We start from the raw sequence: 15,878 nt of genomic DNA, 5'->3' as shown, positions 1-15,878 counted from the left end.
GGCGGACGGTGAGGCTGGAACCCCAGGGCCAGGAGGGGCCGGGGGCAGGGCAGAGGCGGGGCAGGGGCATCTCATTTGAATAAAGCCAGCCCAGTAGGATCTTGGGGAGAGGGGGCTGGTTAAAAAGTGGGGGAATCTCTGCAGGAGGTGGGCATTAGCAACCCGAACCCTGTGACCCCGTGACCCCTGTGACCCGGGACTCCGCACCACCCACTCATGCCCCTCCCAGCACCCCGGCCATGTGCAGGAGGCACACCCTCCCACCCCCTCCCTGGCTATGCTGCCCCCATGAGGCAGTGACTTCCCACCCTGAGCCTCCCAGGGAGACCCTGCAGGATGAAACTGCCCGGGACAGGTGCCCCCCGCCCTGCTCCCGCGAGGAGGCCAGAATCCCCGGCTGGGCGTGGGCGTGGCACGGCGTGGGCGTGGGGGTCACTCACCCAGAGGTAGCCCTGTGGAAGGGAGGTGCTGACCGCGGAGAAGCCGAGCAGGGGACAGCTGACGGGACTGTGGACCAGGGCCCCGAGCTGCAGACAGAGACAGACCCGCCTGTGCGGTTAATCGTCCAGGTGCCGAGACGCGAATGTTCGGCGGCTGCCCGGGCCCCATCCAGCTCCCAGGGTGAAAAGCCCTGAGGGCGGGGGCCCGGGAATCCAGCCAGCTCCCACACTCCTGTTTGATCGTCGCTCTCCGAGAACTTCCTGGCTAGAAGGAGCCTGAGCGAGGCTCTCTATCAGCCCAGCGTGTCCAAAACCAGGCTCCTCCAGGGTTGCTGCGAACACGAATGCCCACCCCCTTCCTAGACGGAGCAAACAGGGTCCACAGAGGGGGCTGCCCCGGCCACGGAGGGGCGAGGGACAGGACCCGCCCTGCACCTGCCTCCCCCCTGCGATCCTCCGCAGCCCCGCCCCACTCAGCACAGACCCTCTCTGCACCTGAGCCCTGCAGGCCAGGGGCTGGGCAGCTGGTGAGGCCTGCACGCGGGGACCAGGGGCTCCGTCTTGTCTCCGGATGTCACCAAGAGTCAGTAGCCGCTGGCTCCTCCTCCTGCGCCTGCCGCCCCGAACCCCACACAGGGTGGCTTCTCAGAGGCCCATTTCCTCGCTCCACCTGGCCTGCCTGTCCCTCTGGCCAGAGGACAGAGGGTGACAGGGCAGGAGGGTGCACAGAGCCGGCTCAAGGCCCTTTCCCAGGCATGTGCTGCCCTCTGCTGGTGCTGATGGCCTCAGCAGGCCAGGCCCTGCAGGAACGAACTAACAAAATCCCCACCACCGTGGGGGTGGGGAGGGGGCGCACGGAGATTCCCTCAGCCTCTCCTGTAGCAGTGGCCGCCCCTGGGACTGGCCCAGGGCCACACAGCAAGTTAGTGGCAGAGTTGGGGCTGGAATTCGGGCTTCCTGTGCTCTGAAGAGGAGGTCTCCCCAACCCTGGTGCCTCCTGGCGGCCACCATGCCGCTCCGAGCCCGTCCCTCGGAGGAGGGAGGGGGCCGCCACGGGCAGCCCTGGCTTGGGCATTTCCATGGCAACCCCAGTGAGCCCGGATGTCAGCTGAATCAACAGAGCAGGCCAAGAGGACGCCAAGAACCCACAGGGCTCCTCGGCGGGCTCCTTCCCTGGCCCTCGAAGTCTCGCCCACGCCAGGCAGCCAGGCGGGCCGCGCAGAGCAGGGATGGGGACAGGAGGCCGGGGGAAAGGCACAGGCCCCGGATGCAGCCCAGCTCGGCGACCGTCGGAGCGCACTAGCGCCCTGTCGACACGGCCCGGGCCCGGCACCTCCTCAGTGGGTCATGGGGACTGCAGCAGGCAGGCGGAAGCCCTTAGCATGGGGCGGGGCACCTGGTGGGGGGCAGCCCTGGAGGCAGGGGCTTCTGGGGACACCCTGTCCCTCAGAGAGGCCGCGGCCACGCTGCCGGGCGAAGGCTACACAGGCGGGACCGGCAGCAGCTCCTGCTCAGAGGCCAAGGTCAGGCCGAGGCCACCCTGGGAGCCTGGCCGCTCCCTCCCCCCGCGGAGCTGGTGCTTACCAGAGCCTCAGAGCCAGCAGCGCCCCCACCTGGTCCCCAGGCAGGCCGGGAGACCGACCTTGTCCCCGGGGTTGGGTGTGTGCCGAGCCCGCCCCTTGCCCGCCGGTGGCCCCTCCAGGACCGGCCTCCCCACCATGGGGCCGCGCATCGCAATGTCAGGCCACCAAGGAAGGCCCACACGGACCCCTGGCCCCTTCCTGAGCTCCAATACGCTTGCTCCCAGCTCTTGAACCCGGCACGCACCCAGCGCAGCGGGCTCGGCACTGGCTCAACAGACGGCTTCATCCTCACGGTGACCCCCCTCAGAGAGGCCCTGGAGTCACCCCCCCGGAGACACGGCTGGGACGCCGCCAGGCCGGAGAAGCGTTCCTGACGTCACACAGTGGGACCTGCGGGGCTGGGGTCCAGCCAAGGCAGGTGGCTCCTACTTGATGCCTCCCCCTGTGAGTCACAGGCCTGGGGTGGCCCAGAGCGGGCAGGGGCCACCATCAGCACGCAGAGAGACCTGCTCCCACCTCCCACCCATGGCCCCCGCGTTCCTTTGTTCCCTGGAGGGGCACAGCCACACACACCCTCACCCAGCGGCAAATGCACGGTTCCCACCAGGTGGGGGGTGGGAGCCAGCCATTCCCCAGCGAGCCCCAGCCCTCCCCAGAGAAGCAGCTGGGTTCTGGCTGCCCGGGGAGACAGCGGGGGGCTGGGGGAGGCGAGGCAGCGGCCCACACGCTCACATCTGTTCCCACAGTGATTGCACAAGGCCCTGGCTCTCCAAGACTCTCGTCATCTGACAGCTGGCACAGCGCTGATGGGGCACATCTGTCTGCTGGGGTGGGAGGCAGGCGTGGGCACAGCAGGAAGGGCGACTCAGACCCCGCAAACACGCTGCCCAGGCTGGGGTCTGCCCCCGGGGGCTCTGCAGGCCCATTACCCACAGAGGGGCACTCACGGTCCCCTCGCCGGCACACGGAGCTGCTCAGGAGACTGCGCGCTCCCGGGCCCAGACAGCTCCAAATGGGGGACGTGCGGGCCCTCATCTCCCAGGGGCGAGGGGGCCAATGGCACCACCCTGGGGGAGGGGCTCTCTCTGGGAGGCCCTGGAGGCAGCAGGCAGCCGGTGAGGTCACCACCGGGGCCACCTGCCTGTGACATCACCACCCAGGGCCCACCTGCCTGTGATGTCACCACCTGGAGCCCACCTCCCTATGACATCACCACCTGGGGCCACCTGCCTATGACATCACCACCTGGGGCCACCTGCCTATAACGCCAGCACCCGGGGCCCACCTGCCTGTGACACCAGCACCCAGGGCCCACCTATCAAGGCTGGGCCTAGGTCCTGTGTGCCCAGGAGACCCAAGGCCCTAGGAACACAGGGACCCCCATTCCCCACCAGAATCAGCCCGGGGTCAGCCTCCCCCCTGGGTTCCGTGAAGGCCGGGTGCACCCTAACAACCCTCTCTCCACAGACTCCGGCCTCCAGCCCAAGGCCCACGGTGACCCCATCTTGGGCACCCCGCTGTCAGCAGCTCAGCCAGCACTGCCCCGACTCACACATCCCCCGTGCGTCCCCATCTCCCCTCCCCCACCTCCACGGGGCTGGGGCCCAGGCGAGGGGACAGGGCACTGGGCTCGCGTGGGTGGGCACCGGGGACCACTTGCAGGCGATTCCCCGAATCAGAGCTGATGCGGAAGCGCCCACATGAGCAGCGCCTGCCGTTCAAACAGACAGAGTCCAGCCTGCGCGCTGGCCCACGGGCCTCTCGCGCGTCCGGCCTTCTGTCCACCGGACCGAGCAGCCAAACCACGCGTTTGCCAGCTGGGCGAGGGTGTGTGTGGCTGTGCCCCTCCGGGGAACAACTCCGTTTAAGTCCTGCACTCCCGCACTCTTATCGTGATCATCAGGACCTCAGGGCTCTCATTCTGCACCAGGTGAGGCCTGGTCCTTCCCCCGGTCCCAGCCCGGGGCCTTCCCCTCACCAGGGCCCCCGTGTCCCAGCAGGACCCCCACGCCGAACTCTGAGCTCCAAACGGTCCCTCGGAAGCCATCCCTGCCCTGTCTGTCCAACACTCCCCCCCACGGAACAGCCAGAAGCCACAACAAATCAGACTAGGGCTTCGCTCCACCCAGTGTGAAATCTGACCTCGACCCAGCCTGGCGCGGCGGCCCCGTCGTGGAAATTTCCCGGCCACTGCCGCAGCAGGAGGCGGTGATGGTGAGGTCACGAGGGCCCTGGCCTCCCAAACGGATGGCCACGGCTGCTGCGGGAGCGGGTCAGTTATCGCAAGAGCGGGTTCCTGGGCTCGCACACCCGCTTGCCCTTCCGCCATCCACCACAGGAGGACGCAAGAGAGCCAGTCCAGGGTCCCCTGTCCCAGGGCAGAAGATGAGCCCCGCCCACCCTTCAGCCTGTGAGCAGCAACCCCACAGGGCTTCCTGGCTGCGGCTTGGCCAGTGCTCCCCCCCCCCCCACCCCACAGGGCTGGATGCTGCCTGCCAATCAGGCTTGGGTTTCAATGTCACCTCCTCCAAGAGGCCCTCCCGGAACTCCCCAGCCTGGGGCCCTCTCCTTAGGACGTGCTGCATCACTGAGCCACTGTCTCCCTCACAGCCACTCTCTTCTGATCCAGTCGCTACAGGAGGCTGGGGCCTCATGTCTGGGTCGCCGCTGAATGCACGGTGAACGGAGGACAGGGCCGGCCAGGGTCACCTTTCAGCCATCAGAGCCCCCATCTCCAGCCCGAGCAGCGTGTGTCTCAGGATCTACTTACTGGGCCTGGGTCCCAAGCTGGCTCTCCCATCCCCCCAGGCTCATCCAGGATGGGAGGGACAGGTGAGCGGTGGGGGCTGGGCAGCCTGGTGGTTAAGACCTTGGGAGCTGGGGCTGGCGCTGTGGCGTAGCAGGTAAAGCTGCCGCCTGCAGTGCCAGCATCCCATATGGGCGCCGGTTCGAGTCCCGGCTGCTCCACTTCCAATCCAGCTCTCTGCTATGACCTAGAAAAGCAGTGGAGGATGGCCCAAGTGCTTGGGCCCCTGCACCCACATGGGAGACTGGGAAGAGGCTGCTGGCTCCTGGCTTTGGTTCAGTGCAGCTCCAGCCGTTGTGGCCAACTGGGGAGTGAACCAGCGGATGGAAGACCTCTCTCTCTCTCTCTCTCTCTCTCGCTCTCGCTCTCGCTCTCTGCCTCTCCTCTTTCTGACTTTCAAATAAATCAATCAATCTTTAAAAAAATAAAAATAAAAGACCCCGGGAGCTGTGACCAAGCAGGGCAAGCTCCTAAGTCCGGGGCCGCCCCCTCCCGGCTGCGCTGTTGTTAGAAACCACACCTCCCGGCCAGGCCTCGGCTTCCTGATCTGAGACGGACAGGGTGCACACAAATATTCACAAAGGGCGGGGCAGGCACCGGGGCGCAGCCAGCACCCCCAGTGAGGGCGGCCCCGCACTCAGCCGGCTCCCGCCTGGGCACCAGCAAGAGTCCAGCCCACGACGCCTGGCACAGCCGCCACGCCGGCACAGGCTGGAGCCGGGCCATCAGCCGAGATCACCGCTGTTACCGCAAACTGAAGGAATTTTCCACTCACTTGCCCCCGGGGGCCACGCACCCGTCCTGCCGGGAAACCCGACTCCTGGAGCCGCAGAGGCTCTTGAGCAACCGTGGCTGAAGCCGCGCAGCTGGAGCCGGAGTGGAGGCCGGTCCTGCCGCGAGCGCCCCCCACACCCTGCTCCTCCCACGAGCAGCGGCGCCCCCTCACCTGCAGGCTCAGGGCCCGGGAGGAGAAGGCGGGGACGCAGCAGGCCAGGATCGGGCACCAGAACGGGGCTTTGCTCTTCTTGTCCTCGTCCGGACACAGCCAGCCCGGCTGGTTCTCCTCCCCTGCGGGAGAGAGGGGGCGGAGGGAAGCTGCTCAGAGTCCCGGGCCAGCAGGGCAGCGAGCAGCCCCCCGGGCCCAGGGAGCCAGCACGGGCCAGGCCTGGCTCAACCAGCTGCTCCCACAGTCCGAGATGAAGCCCAGCTTCGTTCTGTGGACGGGGACTGGGACGAAGCTGTGGGCCCCAGCAGGGAGTCGGGAGCCCCAAGGTTGGAGTTCCTGCTCACCCTGCCCCGCCCCCTGCTGGCCACCCTGTGCACAGCACCCCAACGCAGAGCCTGTTTCTTTATGACCCCCTGCGGTGGGTGTGAGAAGGGAACGTGATGATGGGCATGAAGGGGCCTCGAGACTCAGACGCTAAGAGCCCCAGCTCCCCGTGGCCCTGAGTGAACGTCCGGAGCAGGCGGACGGGGGCCCGGGGAGGCGCCGATGTGCCCGTGCTGCCTGTGATGGTGACGATGTGGGGGAGGAGGAAGAGTCGCCCCTGCCTCCTACCTGGAGCTAAAGAAGTCGCCTGCCTCCGGGACCTGTCGCACGCGACCCAGGAGGCCACCGGCTGCAGAGCCCCTGCTAAACCTCGCTCTCCACAGCAGCTCCTGAGGTCCCAGCTCTGCTCGCAAGTCCTCCTCCGAGAAGCCCTCCCTGACCAGCCGGCTCTAAGGGGACCCCCTTTCACTTCCCCAACAGCCTTCAGCGTACTTGTTTGGGGTCTGATTCCGTGTCCCTAGGTTCTAAGGTGTGGTCAGCAGGGGCCTTTGTCCCCGTGAGCCTCGGCACCCGGCCTGGCGCACAGGCTGGGGGGAGGCGAGACTCCGCCCCACCCATCCCAGAGGCCCCTCCCCCCGAGGTGCCCTCCCTTGGTCACGCGGGCAGCTCCAAGAGGGAAAGCCTTGGGTGGGAGTGACGCACGCACCCGCAGCGGCCGCAAAGCCGGGGTCCTGACTGCTGCTAACTGGGGGCTTATTTAGCACCCACCGGCCTTGAGGCACCCTCTGGGGTGTGGGGGACAGATCCAGGGTGGGCAGTCCCCTCCCCAGCACTCGGAACAATCCCCCCAAGCCACCCGAAGGGTCGCAGGCAAACCCCAGCTCAGCCTCCAGCTCGCTGTGCGACCCAGGGCTGGGTGCCTCACCTGAGTCCGCCTCACCTAGAAATAGGACAGAGATGCACGTGCAGAACACCTAGCACACGCCAGGCACTCGGCAAACAGCGCGGGCTGTGCTCACCGAGGGTGCCGGCCCACCCCGCCCGCCGCGCTGTGCTCAGCCCCAGCACCCATCTCAGCTGTCACCGCGGTCCCCGTGCTCGGTCCTGTTCTTCTCCGGCCTCCCAAACCCCAGGCCACCTCAAGCCCTGCTCCCAGCTCCCCAGCGCCATGGAGGCACTGCTGGCCACAGCCATCATGGAGGCCATGGAGGCCAGGCCCCGGGCTCTGCTCCTGGAGAGCAGAGCCGCCCACATCCCGGCACGGGCTTGGGCAGGATGACGCCGGCACTGACCGCGGGCCCGGCTGTGCAGGCTACAGGCGGGAGGCTGAGGATGCGCTCGGCACAGACCCTGGGCGGTCAGGAGCCGGGAGCTGGCACCGCCACCCGGGGGACACTGGGGTTACCATGGCGACCGAGGGGGGAACTTAAACCACAAGGGACGCGGCAGGGGGTCCAGGTCTGGGCTGTGTGGATGCGCCCCTCCCAGGAAGAGGGGAGGGGCTGGGGGTGCTGGGCTCTGAGAGCAGGAGGTGGGGGTCAGGAGGGGAGGCCAGCGAGCCCCAGCCCCACCTCCTCCTCCCCGGGCTCCGGTCTGCAGGCCTTCTCTGGAGCTCTGAAGGCCGGGACTGGAGGGGTGGGGGAGTCCTGGCCCCTGCGCACCAGCCTGTGTGTGACCTGGGGCTGCTAATCTCACACTCACACACACACGCACACACACACACACTCACATATACACTCTCACACATACACGCTCACAAATACACTCACACTCAGACACACGTTCACACTCACACATACACACTCACAAATACACACACTCACACTCAGACACATGTTCACACACACATACACATTCACACACACTCACACTCACACATACACTCACACACATACACACGCACTCACACCCATACTCATACACACACTCATTCACACATATACACACTCAGACACACACACCCCTTCACACACTCACACACATACACACTCATACACACTCTCGCACATACACACACGTTTACACACTCACACATGCACATTCATATACACACATACACACACCCACACACTCATTCACACACACACACTCACACATACACACACACTCACACATACACTCTCACACATACACACTCACAAATACACTCAGACACACGTTCACACACACACATACACACTCACAAATACACACACTCACACTCAGACACACGTTCACACACACATACACATTCACACACGCTCACACTCACACATACACTCATACACATACACACGCACTCACACCCATACTCATACACACACTCATTCACACATATACACACTCAGACACACACACACCCCTTCACACACTCACACACATACACACTCATACACACTCTCGCACATACACACACGTTTACACACTCACACATGCACATTCATATACACACATACACACACCCACACACTCATTCACACACACACTCACACATACACACACACATACCCACACTCACACACACACCCTGGCCCACCACGAGGTCTGTTTTCTGATGGAAAACGCCGGGCGTGCCGAGGTTAGACACTTTGCAGAGCGCTGGCCACTGAAGCTGGCAGCCCGGCCCCGCAGCGGGCGGTGCTGGGGTCGGCCCCTCACCTCCTCTCAGACCCGAGAGCCCAAACGCCACGAGATCTTGTCCAGCTGAGCTCGGGGGACGCCCGGCCCGCCCCAGGACCACACGGCTCGGCAGGGGCCCTGCTCTCCCCCAGGTTTCCAGGACACCCGGCCCTTCCGAGGGGCAGACAGACCCCCAGATACACAGCCCAGGCTCCACACCCCACCACCCTCCTGTTTGGTCTGTAGTGAATTGTGATCCTGGCACAGTGGCCAAGGAGGGAGGAAGGCCCAGGAGAAAAAGGCGTAAGACCCTCTGTGAATGTGTCTAGCATATTCCATGTCTAACAGGTTCATAGTGTAGGGACAGGCACCGCAGATAGGGAAAAAACCCCGACAAAATAAAAGTGACAAAGTACTCGAGCCCCAGGGGACCGGGCCTTCAGACATTCAGACGACTCTGCTCCCATTAGAACTCTGGCTGCAGAAACCGTGCTGAAATAAGGCGGCGGCACCCACTCCGGCCAGCTGCTCCCCTCCAGCACCAGGCCCCACCCAGCAAAGTGCCTGCGGGTCCAACAGTGCACAAACGTGGCTCCGGCCCTCGCCGGGAACAGAACCAGGCTGGCCACTGGGGAAGCTGCCTGGGCCCTTCTGGGGGTTCCAGGAACCCCCAACTTTCCAAGGGACCTCCCCTTACCCCCTAAAGGCCTCCTGGTCCCTGGGAAACCCGCAGCAGAGGCCGGGGCGACACCAGATCCCAGACGGGACACGCTGGGTAGAAACTTCTGGTCCCCGCGCCTGCTGCTGCACACCTGCGCTCCCCCACGCCCTCCCCAACAACAGGCAGAAGGACCGACTGTGACTCTGGACTCCCGGGCTCCCCCTCGTGGCCTCCCCCCGCCCTCGGAGACCCTGCACCCCAACCTCCCCCCCCCCGCCCCTGCGTTCCGCAGCTCCGGCCACGCTGGGCGTCCTCTCCCCACCTCAGGTCCTTTGCACCTGCTGCTGCTGGGGCCTGCACGTCTGCACGGCTCCACCCGGCCCCGTCGCAGAGGCCACTCGGGCAGCCCGTGCTCGGAGACGGCCACGCCACCCGGCACGGCTCCCGTGGAGCTGCCCCCTAACAAGCAGAACTTCCTTAAGAACAGGGCTCCCCGGCTGCTGGCATTGCCCCTCTCCCGCCTAAAATCAGAGGCGCAGTAAACAGGGTTTTGGGGTGTTTTAAAAAAACAAAAAGCCAGGGCCAGAGTCCTGACTTCTTTCCAGAAATGGTTTTAAAATCTGTTGGAAAAAAATCTCTGTGATGCCATCACACCGGAAACCAGAGCAGAAAAGCAAACAAAACCGACAAAGGGCCTCTGTCCCGGCTCTGGCTGGCAAGGACACAGAAGTCTCCTGGGAAAAGCAAGGACAAGGGAGGCCGCCGCGAGTGTGGCCGGCGGAGTGGCTCTTGCCGCCCCCGGGAGCAGGACGCTCGGGGGCCACCCGCCACAGGAGTCCCGCGGCGGCGCCTTCCTGCTGTGTGGCCTCGGGCAGTCACTGCACCTCTCTGGGCGTTCACAGCCGGCCTCCCCCTGAGGGATACGGGTGCCAGCTGCTCAGAGGAGGGTCTGCCACACATGAAGTGCTCCGGGAGGCTTCTGGTATTATGGGGTGCCCGGGAGGAGAAACCACTGAGGGGTCTTTGGCTGAGGGTCAGCTCGGTCAGCTCCCCGGAGGAACGATCGGGTGAGCCCCCACTCCACCCTTTAGAAGCGGCACAGCACTCCCAGGTGTGCGCCCGTCGCACCCTTGGATTTTACATCGTCATCACGTCATCACCGCCTTCGCCCACCCCAGGAACTCCAGAGCCGTGGCCCCCACCGCCCTCCCGCCCCCAGGGCCCCGGCAGTCGCTGCCTTCACAGATGGGGAAACCGAGGCTGAGAGAGGAAGTGACTTAGACCAGGTGGCCAAGCGCCAGGCGGTCAGGACCCGGAACGCCGCGCCCCAGCCCCAGGCGCCCTCCCCGGGGCTGTACTCACGGAGCCCGATCTTGGCCAGGTGCAGCCTGTTAACCCAGGAGATCTTGCTCAGGGGGTTGGGGGTGATGAAGACCACCATGAAGCTGATGGGGCGGCCGGACCTGCAGCGAGAAAGCCCAGGGTGGCCCGAGCCCCCGGCAGCCCCCCAGCTCCTGCTCTGACCCACGTGCCTGGGAGGCACGGCCAGGCACAGCTCAGGCCCCCGCGGGGGCTGCCTCCCCCAACGCCCCAGCCAGGCCCCGGCGCGCAGAGCCTCCGCAGGTTGCAGGTTGTGACCCCGGGCCGGGGCGGTTCCCACACCCGGCTCAGGCCAGCTGCTCTGTGCGCGCTTGCTGAGCGGATGTGCAGGGAAACCAAGAGACAGAGCAGCGGGCTTTAGCACCCGCTGTCCCCACACCTCACTCCTTGGGGCCGCTTCTCCCCCGTGGGCCAGCCCAGGCCCCTGGGAGACAGGCAGGGTGGCGTCCCTGACCCCCCAAGGTGCACAAGGAGAATGGGGTGCGCCAGAGGGGCCGGGGAGTGCAAGCCCGAGGCTACTGACACCCGCACCTGGACCCACGTCCTGCCTCTGACGCAGCCATCACCTGGGAAAGCTTGGTCCCCACCTGCTCCATCCTAGAGGCCAGCACCTGGGCTGTGACCCCCCCCCCATGACACCCCCAGCCTCCGGGTCCGACCCCGCCAGAACCCAGCTCCTGTGGCCCCGGGCCCGTCACGGAACCCAGAGTAAAACGCGACAACGGGACCCACCCTACGGGTACCCTCCCCTGCCCCTCCCCAGCCAAGCAGCTGGGGGTGTTGGGGGAGGGGCGCGGCTGACCCTACAGAGAGGAGACCAGGGCAGTGTGGGAGAATCCGAACCCAGCACCGGCCCACCCAGGCTCTGACTCAGGCCTTCGTCCATTGGTTCACTCGGCAAGTGCTTCCCCAGCACCCACGATGCGCCAGGTGTGTCCCGGGCACGACCCGCAGGGCCCTCCCCGCCCCCCACCCTCACCCCCACCCCGCGCCTCTCACTTGTCCGGCTTCCCCGGGAGCAGCAGCCGGAGGCGGCACTTGTTGGCCGAGTGGATCTCCTCCTCCTTCACCCGCAGCAGCCTCTGCAGGGCCAGGCACCAGTCTTGAGCCACGGTCATGTTCAGGTTCTAGGATCGGGGAGGCCAGGAAGGAGGTCACCACACCCACGCCGGCTCCCCGGACCCCGGGCAGTCAGGGCGGCCAGGGAGAGAGGGACCAGCAGGAAATCCCGCACCCACGAGACGATGATCTCGTTGCACACACGGGGCCGGCTCCTCCTCCAGGGCTCCCTCTGCCCGGCAGCTCAGCGCCGGGGCGCCGCAGGGAGCGCATACCTGGTAGGTGCCGTGCAGTGTGCTGACGAGCAGGGTGATTTGCTCCACCACGGCCAGGTCCTTCTGCAGGTCCTGCAGCTCCTGGAAGAGGCGTGGGGGGCCGAGGTACACCTTGTCTGGCAGAGAAGAGACCCAGCTCAGCCTGGGCAGCGGGGAAGGCACGCACAAGAAGCCAGCACCTCTCCCAGCAAAGACTAAGAGCCGCCGCCCTGGCGCCTACGGCTCTGGGGTCCAGAAGAGAGGTTACCAGGTTCTCGCCCTGCCGGAGCTGCCAATGTAGCCAGGGGGACAGCTCTGTCCACAGGTAAAGTCTGACACCTGGGATCCAGCCACGGTCAGTCTGTATAAGGGTTGGAGGAGGCCGGCTGTGCCCGGCGGTGGGCACTGCCGGGAAGAGCACGTGCAAAGGCACTGTGGCTCGAGGCAGCCCACAACCAGCAAGCTGCTCCGGCACACTGAGCACCGGCTCCGTGCCAGGTTCTACACTAGGTGTTAGAGAGGCAGCGGCAAACAAGACAGGCAGGGCCCCCGGGAGGAGAGCGAGGAAGGAATTGACCTCCGGCAGACGGCAAAGGTGCTGGGAGAAAGGTGTGAGGGCAGGGAGACAGTGGTGGCCGCCGAGGAGGTCTCTGATGAAGACAGAAGCTGGGACCTGGGGACCTTGCCTGCCACGCGGGAGTCTGGGCTGCGGTCCCTCCAGCAGGGGTCTTAGGGGCACAGAGCGCTGGGCTTTCTTGAGGTGAACACCTCAAACACGTGCCCACGCCTGTCACCGGCTGCCCAGCCGGTAAAGCCGCCTTCCGCAGCACGGTGCGACCAGGCAGGGAACAGCGCAGTGCGGGACTGGGGATGCAATGCGGCCCTCAGCCGTCTGCGGAGACCCGGATGGGGGGGCGACTGGGAGAGGCAGCCCGCTGCAGGGCATCCCGCGGCCCAGGCACGGGGGCCCCCACCCGCTGTGAGCTGAATAGCATCGCCTGCCAGGCTGCGCTAACACTGCTCCTTTGAATGTTATCCTTTGATGGCCTGAGGTTTATTCCACTTGGGATCCTGCGTTGCTTTTGTGGTTGTTCGAAGGCTGCAGGCAGAAGGCGCCGCAGATCTGCAGGTGTGGCGCGGCACAGTGTAGCCGTGTGCCAAGAACACACCCCAGCCCGCTGGGCGGCATCTCTCCCCTCCCCCAGAGTGGGCGTGCAGGGGCGGCCACTGCGAGGCCAAGGCCGGTGAGTGCCATCTGCTCCCCTCCCGCTGAGGCTCCTGGGAAAGCAGTGGAGCACGGCCCGGGGAAGTGGGGGCCTGCACCCACGCGGGAGACAGGGAGGGGGTTCGGGGCTCCTGGCTTCAGCCCGACGGCCACAGCCATTTCCAACACTTGGGGAGGGAACTCGAGATGGGAGCAGGCTCCGCGTTTTCTCTCTCTCTCTCTGACTCCGCCTTTCAAATAAATAAATAATATTTTTTAAATAATGTTTTCAAATTAAGGGGGCCTGGTAGCAGGGACTCCACTTCTGGGGAAGCAGCAGAGACAAATCAGTGCACAGGAGGAGGTCTCAGGGCGAGGGTCTCAGGGCGAGGGTCTCAGGGCGAGGGTCTCAGGGCGAGGGTCCCGGGGCGAGGGTCCCAGGGTGAGCGCCCATGCGTGGGGAGGGAGAGATGGAGTCAGGTGAGGGCTGAAGGGGCCGCCCGCGGGAGCCAAGGGGCAGAGGGGCCTCCCGGCTCTGCCCGCCTCTCTGGCCTGGGGACAGAGCTGGCACCTGCAACTGGCCCAGCCCCCATGGGCGAGAGGAGCTGGTGCAATGGCTCCCTTGGGATTCCCAGCCCGTGTGGCAATCCGGGGTCCAGCAGTGGAGAGGGCAGCGGGGGGAGGGGAAGTGAAACCCCAGGGCCTTCCGCGGGCACAGCCGTGCGTTCTGCCAGCGCTGCAATTCTAGGCTTCCTGCTTGGAGGGCGCTTTCAGGGACCCCCCCCACCCCCATCCCGGCTGTGGGCGGGGCCGCGGGAAGTCCTCAGAGAGGGCCGCCCTGAGGAAGTGCCCAGGGAGCCGAGACAACCACACAGCAACGGGCACAGGCGGGCAGAGGGGCAGGGCCCCGGCAGCACCAGGGAGGCGGGAGGCAGGCAGGGTGCCCCCAGGACACGCCCGCGGCCCACATCCTGAGAGCCCTGGAGGCAAATGACACAGCTCCGGGACTGGTGAACCGCCAGGCGGCGACGGCGCAGCAAAGACAGACGGCAGGCAAGGCCACCCTGACTCGGGGGCGGCTCATTGTCCACACCCTGACACAGGGACGCTGTCCCCTCACTGTCCACCCTGACACAGGGACGCTGTCCCCTCACTGTCCACCCTGACACAGGGACGCTGTCCCCTCACTGTCCACACCCGGACACAGGGACGCTGTCCCCTCACTGTCCACCCTGACACAGGGACGCTGTCCCCTCACTGTCCATCCTGACACAGGGCGCTGTCCCCTCACTGTCCACCCTGACACAGGGACGCTGTCCCCTCACTGTCCACACCCTGACACAGGACGCTGTCCCCTCACTGTCCACCCTGACACAGGGACGCTGTCCCCTCACTGTCCACCCTGACACAGGGACGCTGTCCCCTCACTGTCCACACCCTGACACAGGGACGCTGTCCCCTCACTGTCCACCCTGACACAGGGACGCTGTCCCCTCACTGTCCACCCTGACACAGGGACGCTGTCCCCTCACTGTCCACCCTGACACAGGGCGCGTCCCCTCACTGTCCACCCTGACACAGGGCACTGTCCCCTCACTGTCCACACTGACACAGGGGCGCTGTCCCCTCACTGTCCACACCCTGACACAGGGACGCTGTCCCCTCACTGTCCACTCTGACACAGGGGCGCTGTCCCCTCACTGTCCACACTGACACAGGGGCGCTGTCCCCTCACTGTCCACCCTGACACAGGGGCGCTGTCCCCTCACTGTCCACACTGACACAGGGGCGCTGTCCCCTCACTGTCCACACCCTGACACAGGGAGGCTGTCCCCTCACTGTCCACCCTGACACAGGGAGGCTGTCCCCTCACTGTCCACACTGACACAGGGCGCTGTCCCCTCACTGTCCACCCTGACACAGGGGCGCTGTCCCCTCACTGTCCACCCTGACACAGGGGCGCTGTCCCCTCACTGTCCACACTGACACAGGGCGCTGTCCCCTCACTGTCCACACTGACACAGGGGCGCTGTCCCCTCACTGTCCACACCCTGACACAGGGACGCTGTCCCCTCACTGTCCACTCTGACACAGGGGCGCTGTCCCCTCACTGTCCACCCTGACACAGGGACGCTGTCCCCTCACTGTCCACACCCTGACACAGGGGTGCTGTCCCCTCACTGTCCACACCCTGACACAGGGGCGCTGTCCCCTCACTGTCCACACTGACACAGGGGCGCTGTCCCCTCACTGTCCACCCTGACGCAGGGGCGCTGTCCCCTCACTGTCCACCCTGACGCAGGGACGCTGTCCCTTCACTGTCCACCCTGACGCAGGGACGCTGTCCCCTCACTGTCCACACTGACACAGGGGCGCTGTCCCCTCACTGTCCACACTGACACAGGGACGCTGTCCCCTCACTGTCCACCCTGACACAGGGACGCTGTCCCCTCACTGTCCACACTGACACAGGGGCGCTGTCCCCTCACTGTCCACCCTGACACAGGGGTGCTGTCCCCTCACTGTCCACCCTGACACAGGGGCGCTGTCCCCTCACTGTCCACACTGACACAGGGGCGCTGTCCCCTCACTGTCCACCCTGACACAGGGACGCTGTCCCCTC

General features: G+C 65.6%; 1 protein-coding gene across 1 annotated transcript in view; it reads right to left on the bottom strand.

Moving 5' to 3' along the window:
- The window catches only part of LOC133754916 (rho guanine nucleotide exchange factor 10-like protein), a 78,226-nt gene that overhangs the window by 29,754 nt on the left and 32,594 nt on the right, over window positions 1–15,878 (bottom strand). Inside the window, 5 exon segments of the mRNA XM_062185257.1 lie at window positions 441–527; window positions 5,776–5,897; window positions 10,721–10,821; window positions 11,738–11,865; window positions 12,073–12,188. Coding sequence (XP_062041241.1) covers window positions 441–527; window positions 5,776–5,897; window positions 10,721–10,821; window positions 11,738–11,865; window positions 12,073–12,188 — 554 coding nt within the window.

This window comes from Lepus europaeus, unplaced genomic scaffold, assembly GCF_033115175.1.
Source record: "Lepus europaeus isolate LE1 unplaced genomic scaffold, mLepTim1.pri SCAFFOLD_311, whole genome shotgun sequence".
In the NCBI taxonomy this organism is placed as follows: Eukaryota; Metazoa; Chordata; class Mammalia; order Lagomorpha; family Leporidae; genus Lepus; species Lepus europaeus.
The sequence above is the reverse complement of the archived record's forward strand: the minus strand, read 5'-3'. Positions and strand labels throughout refer to the sequence as shown.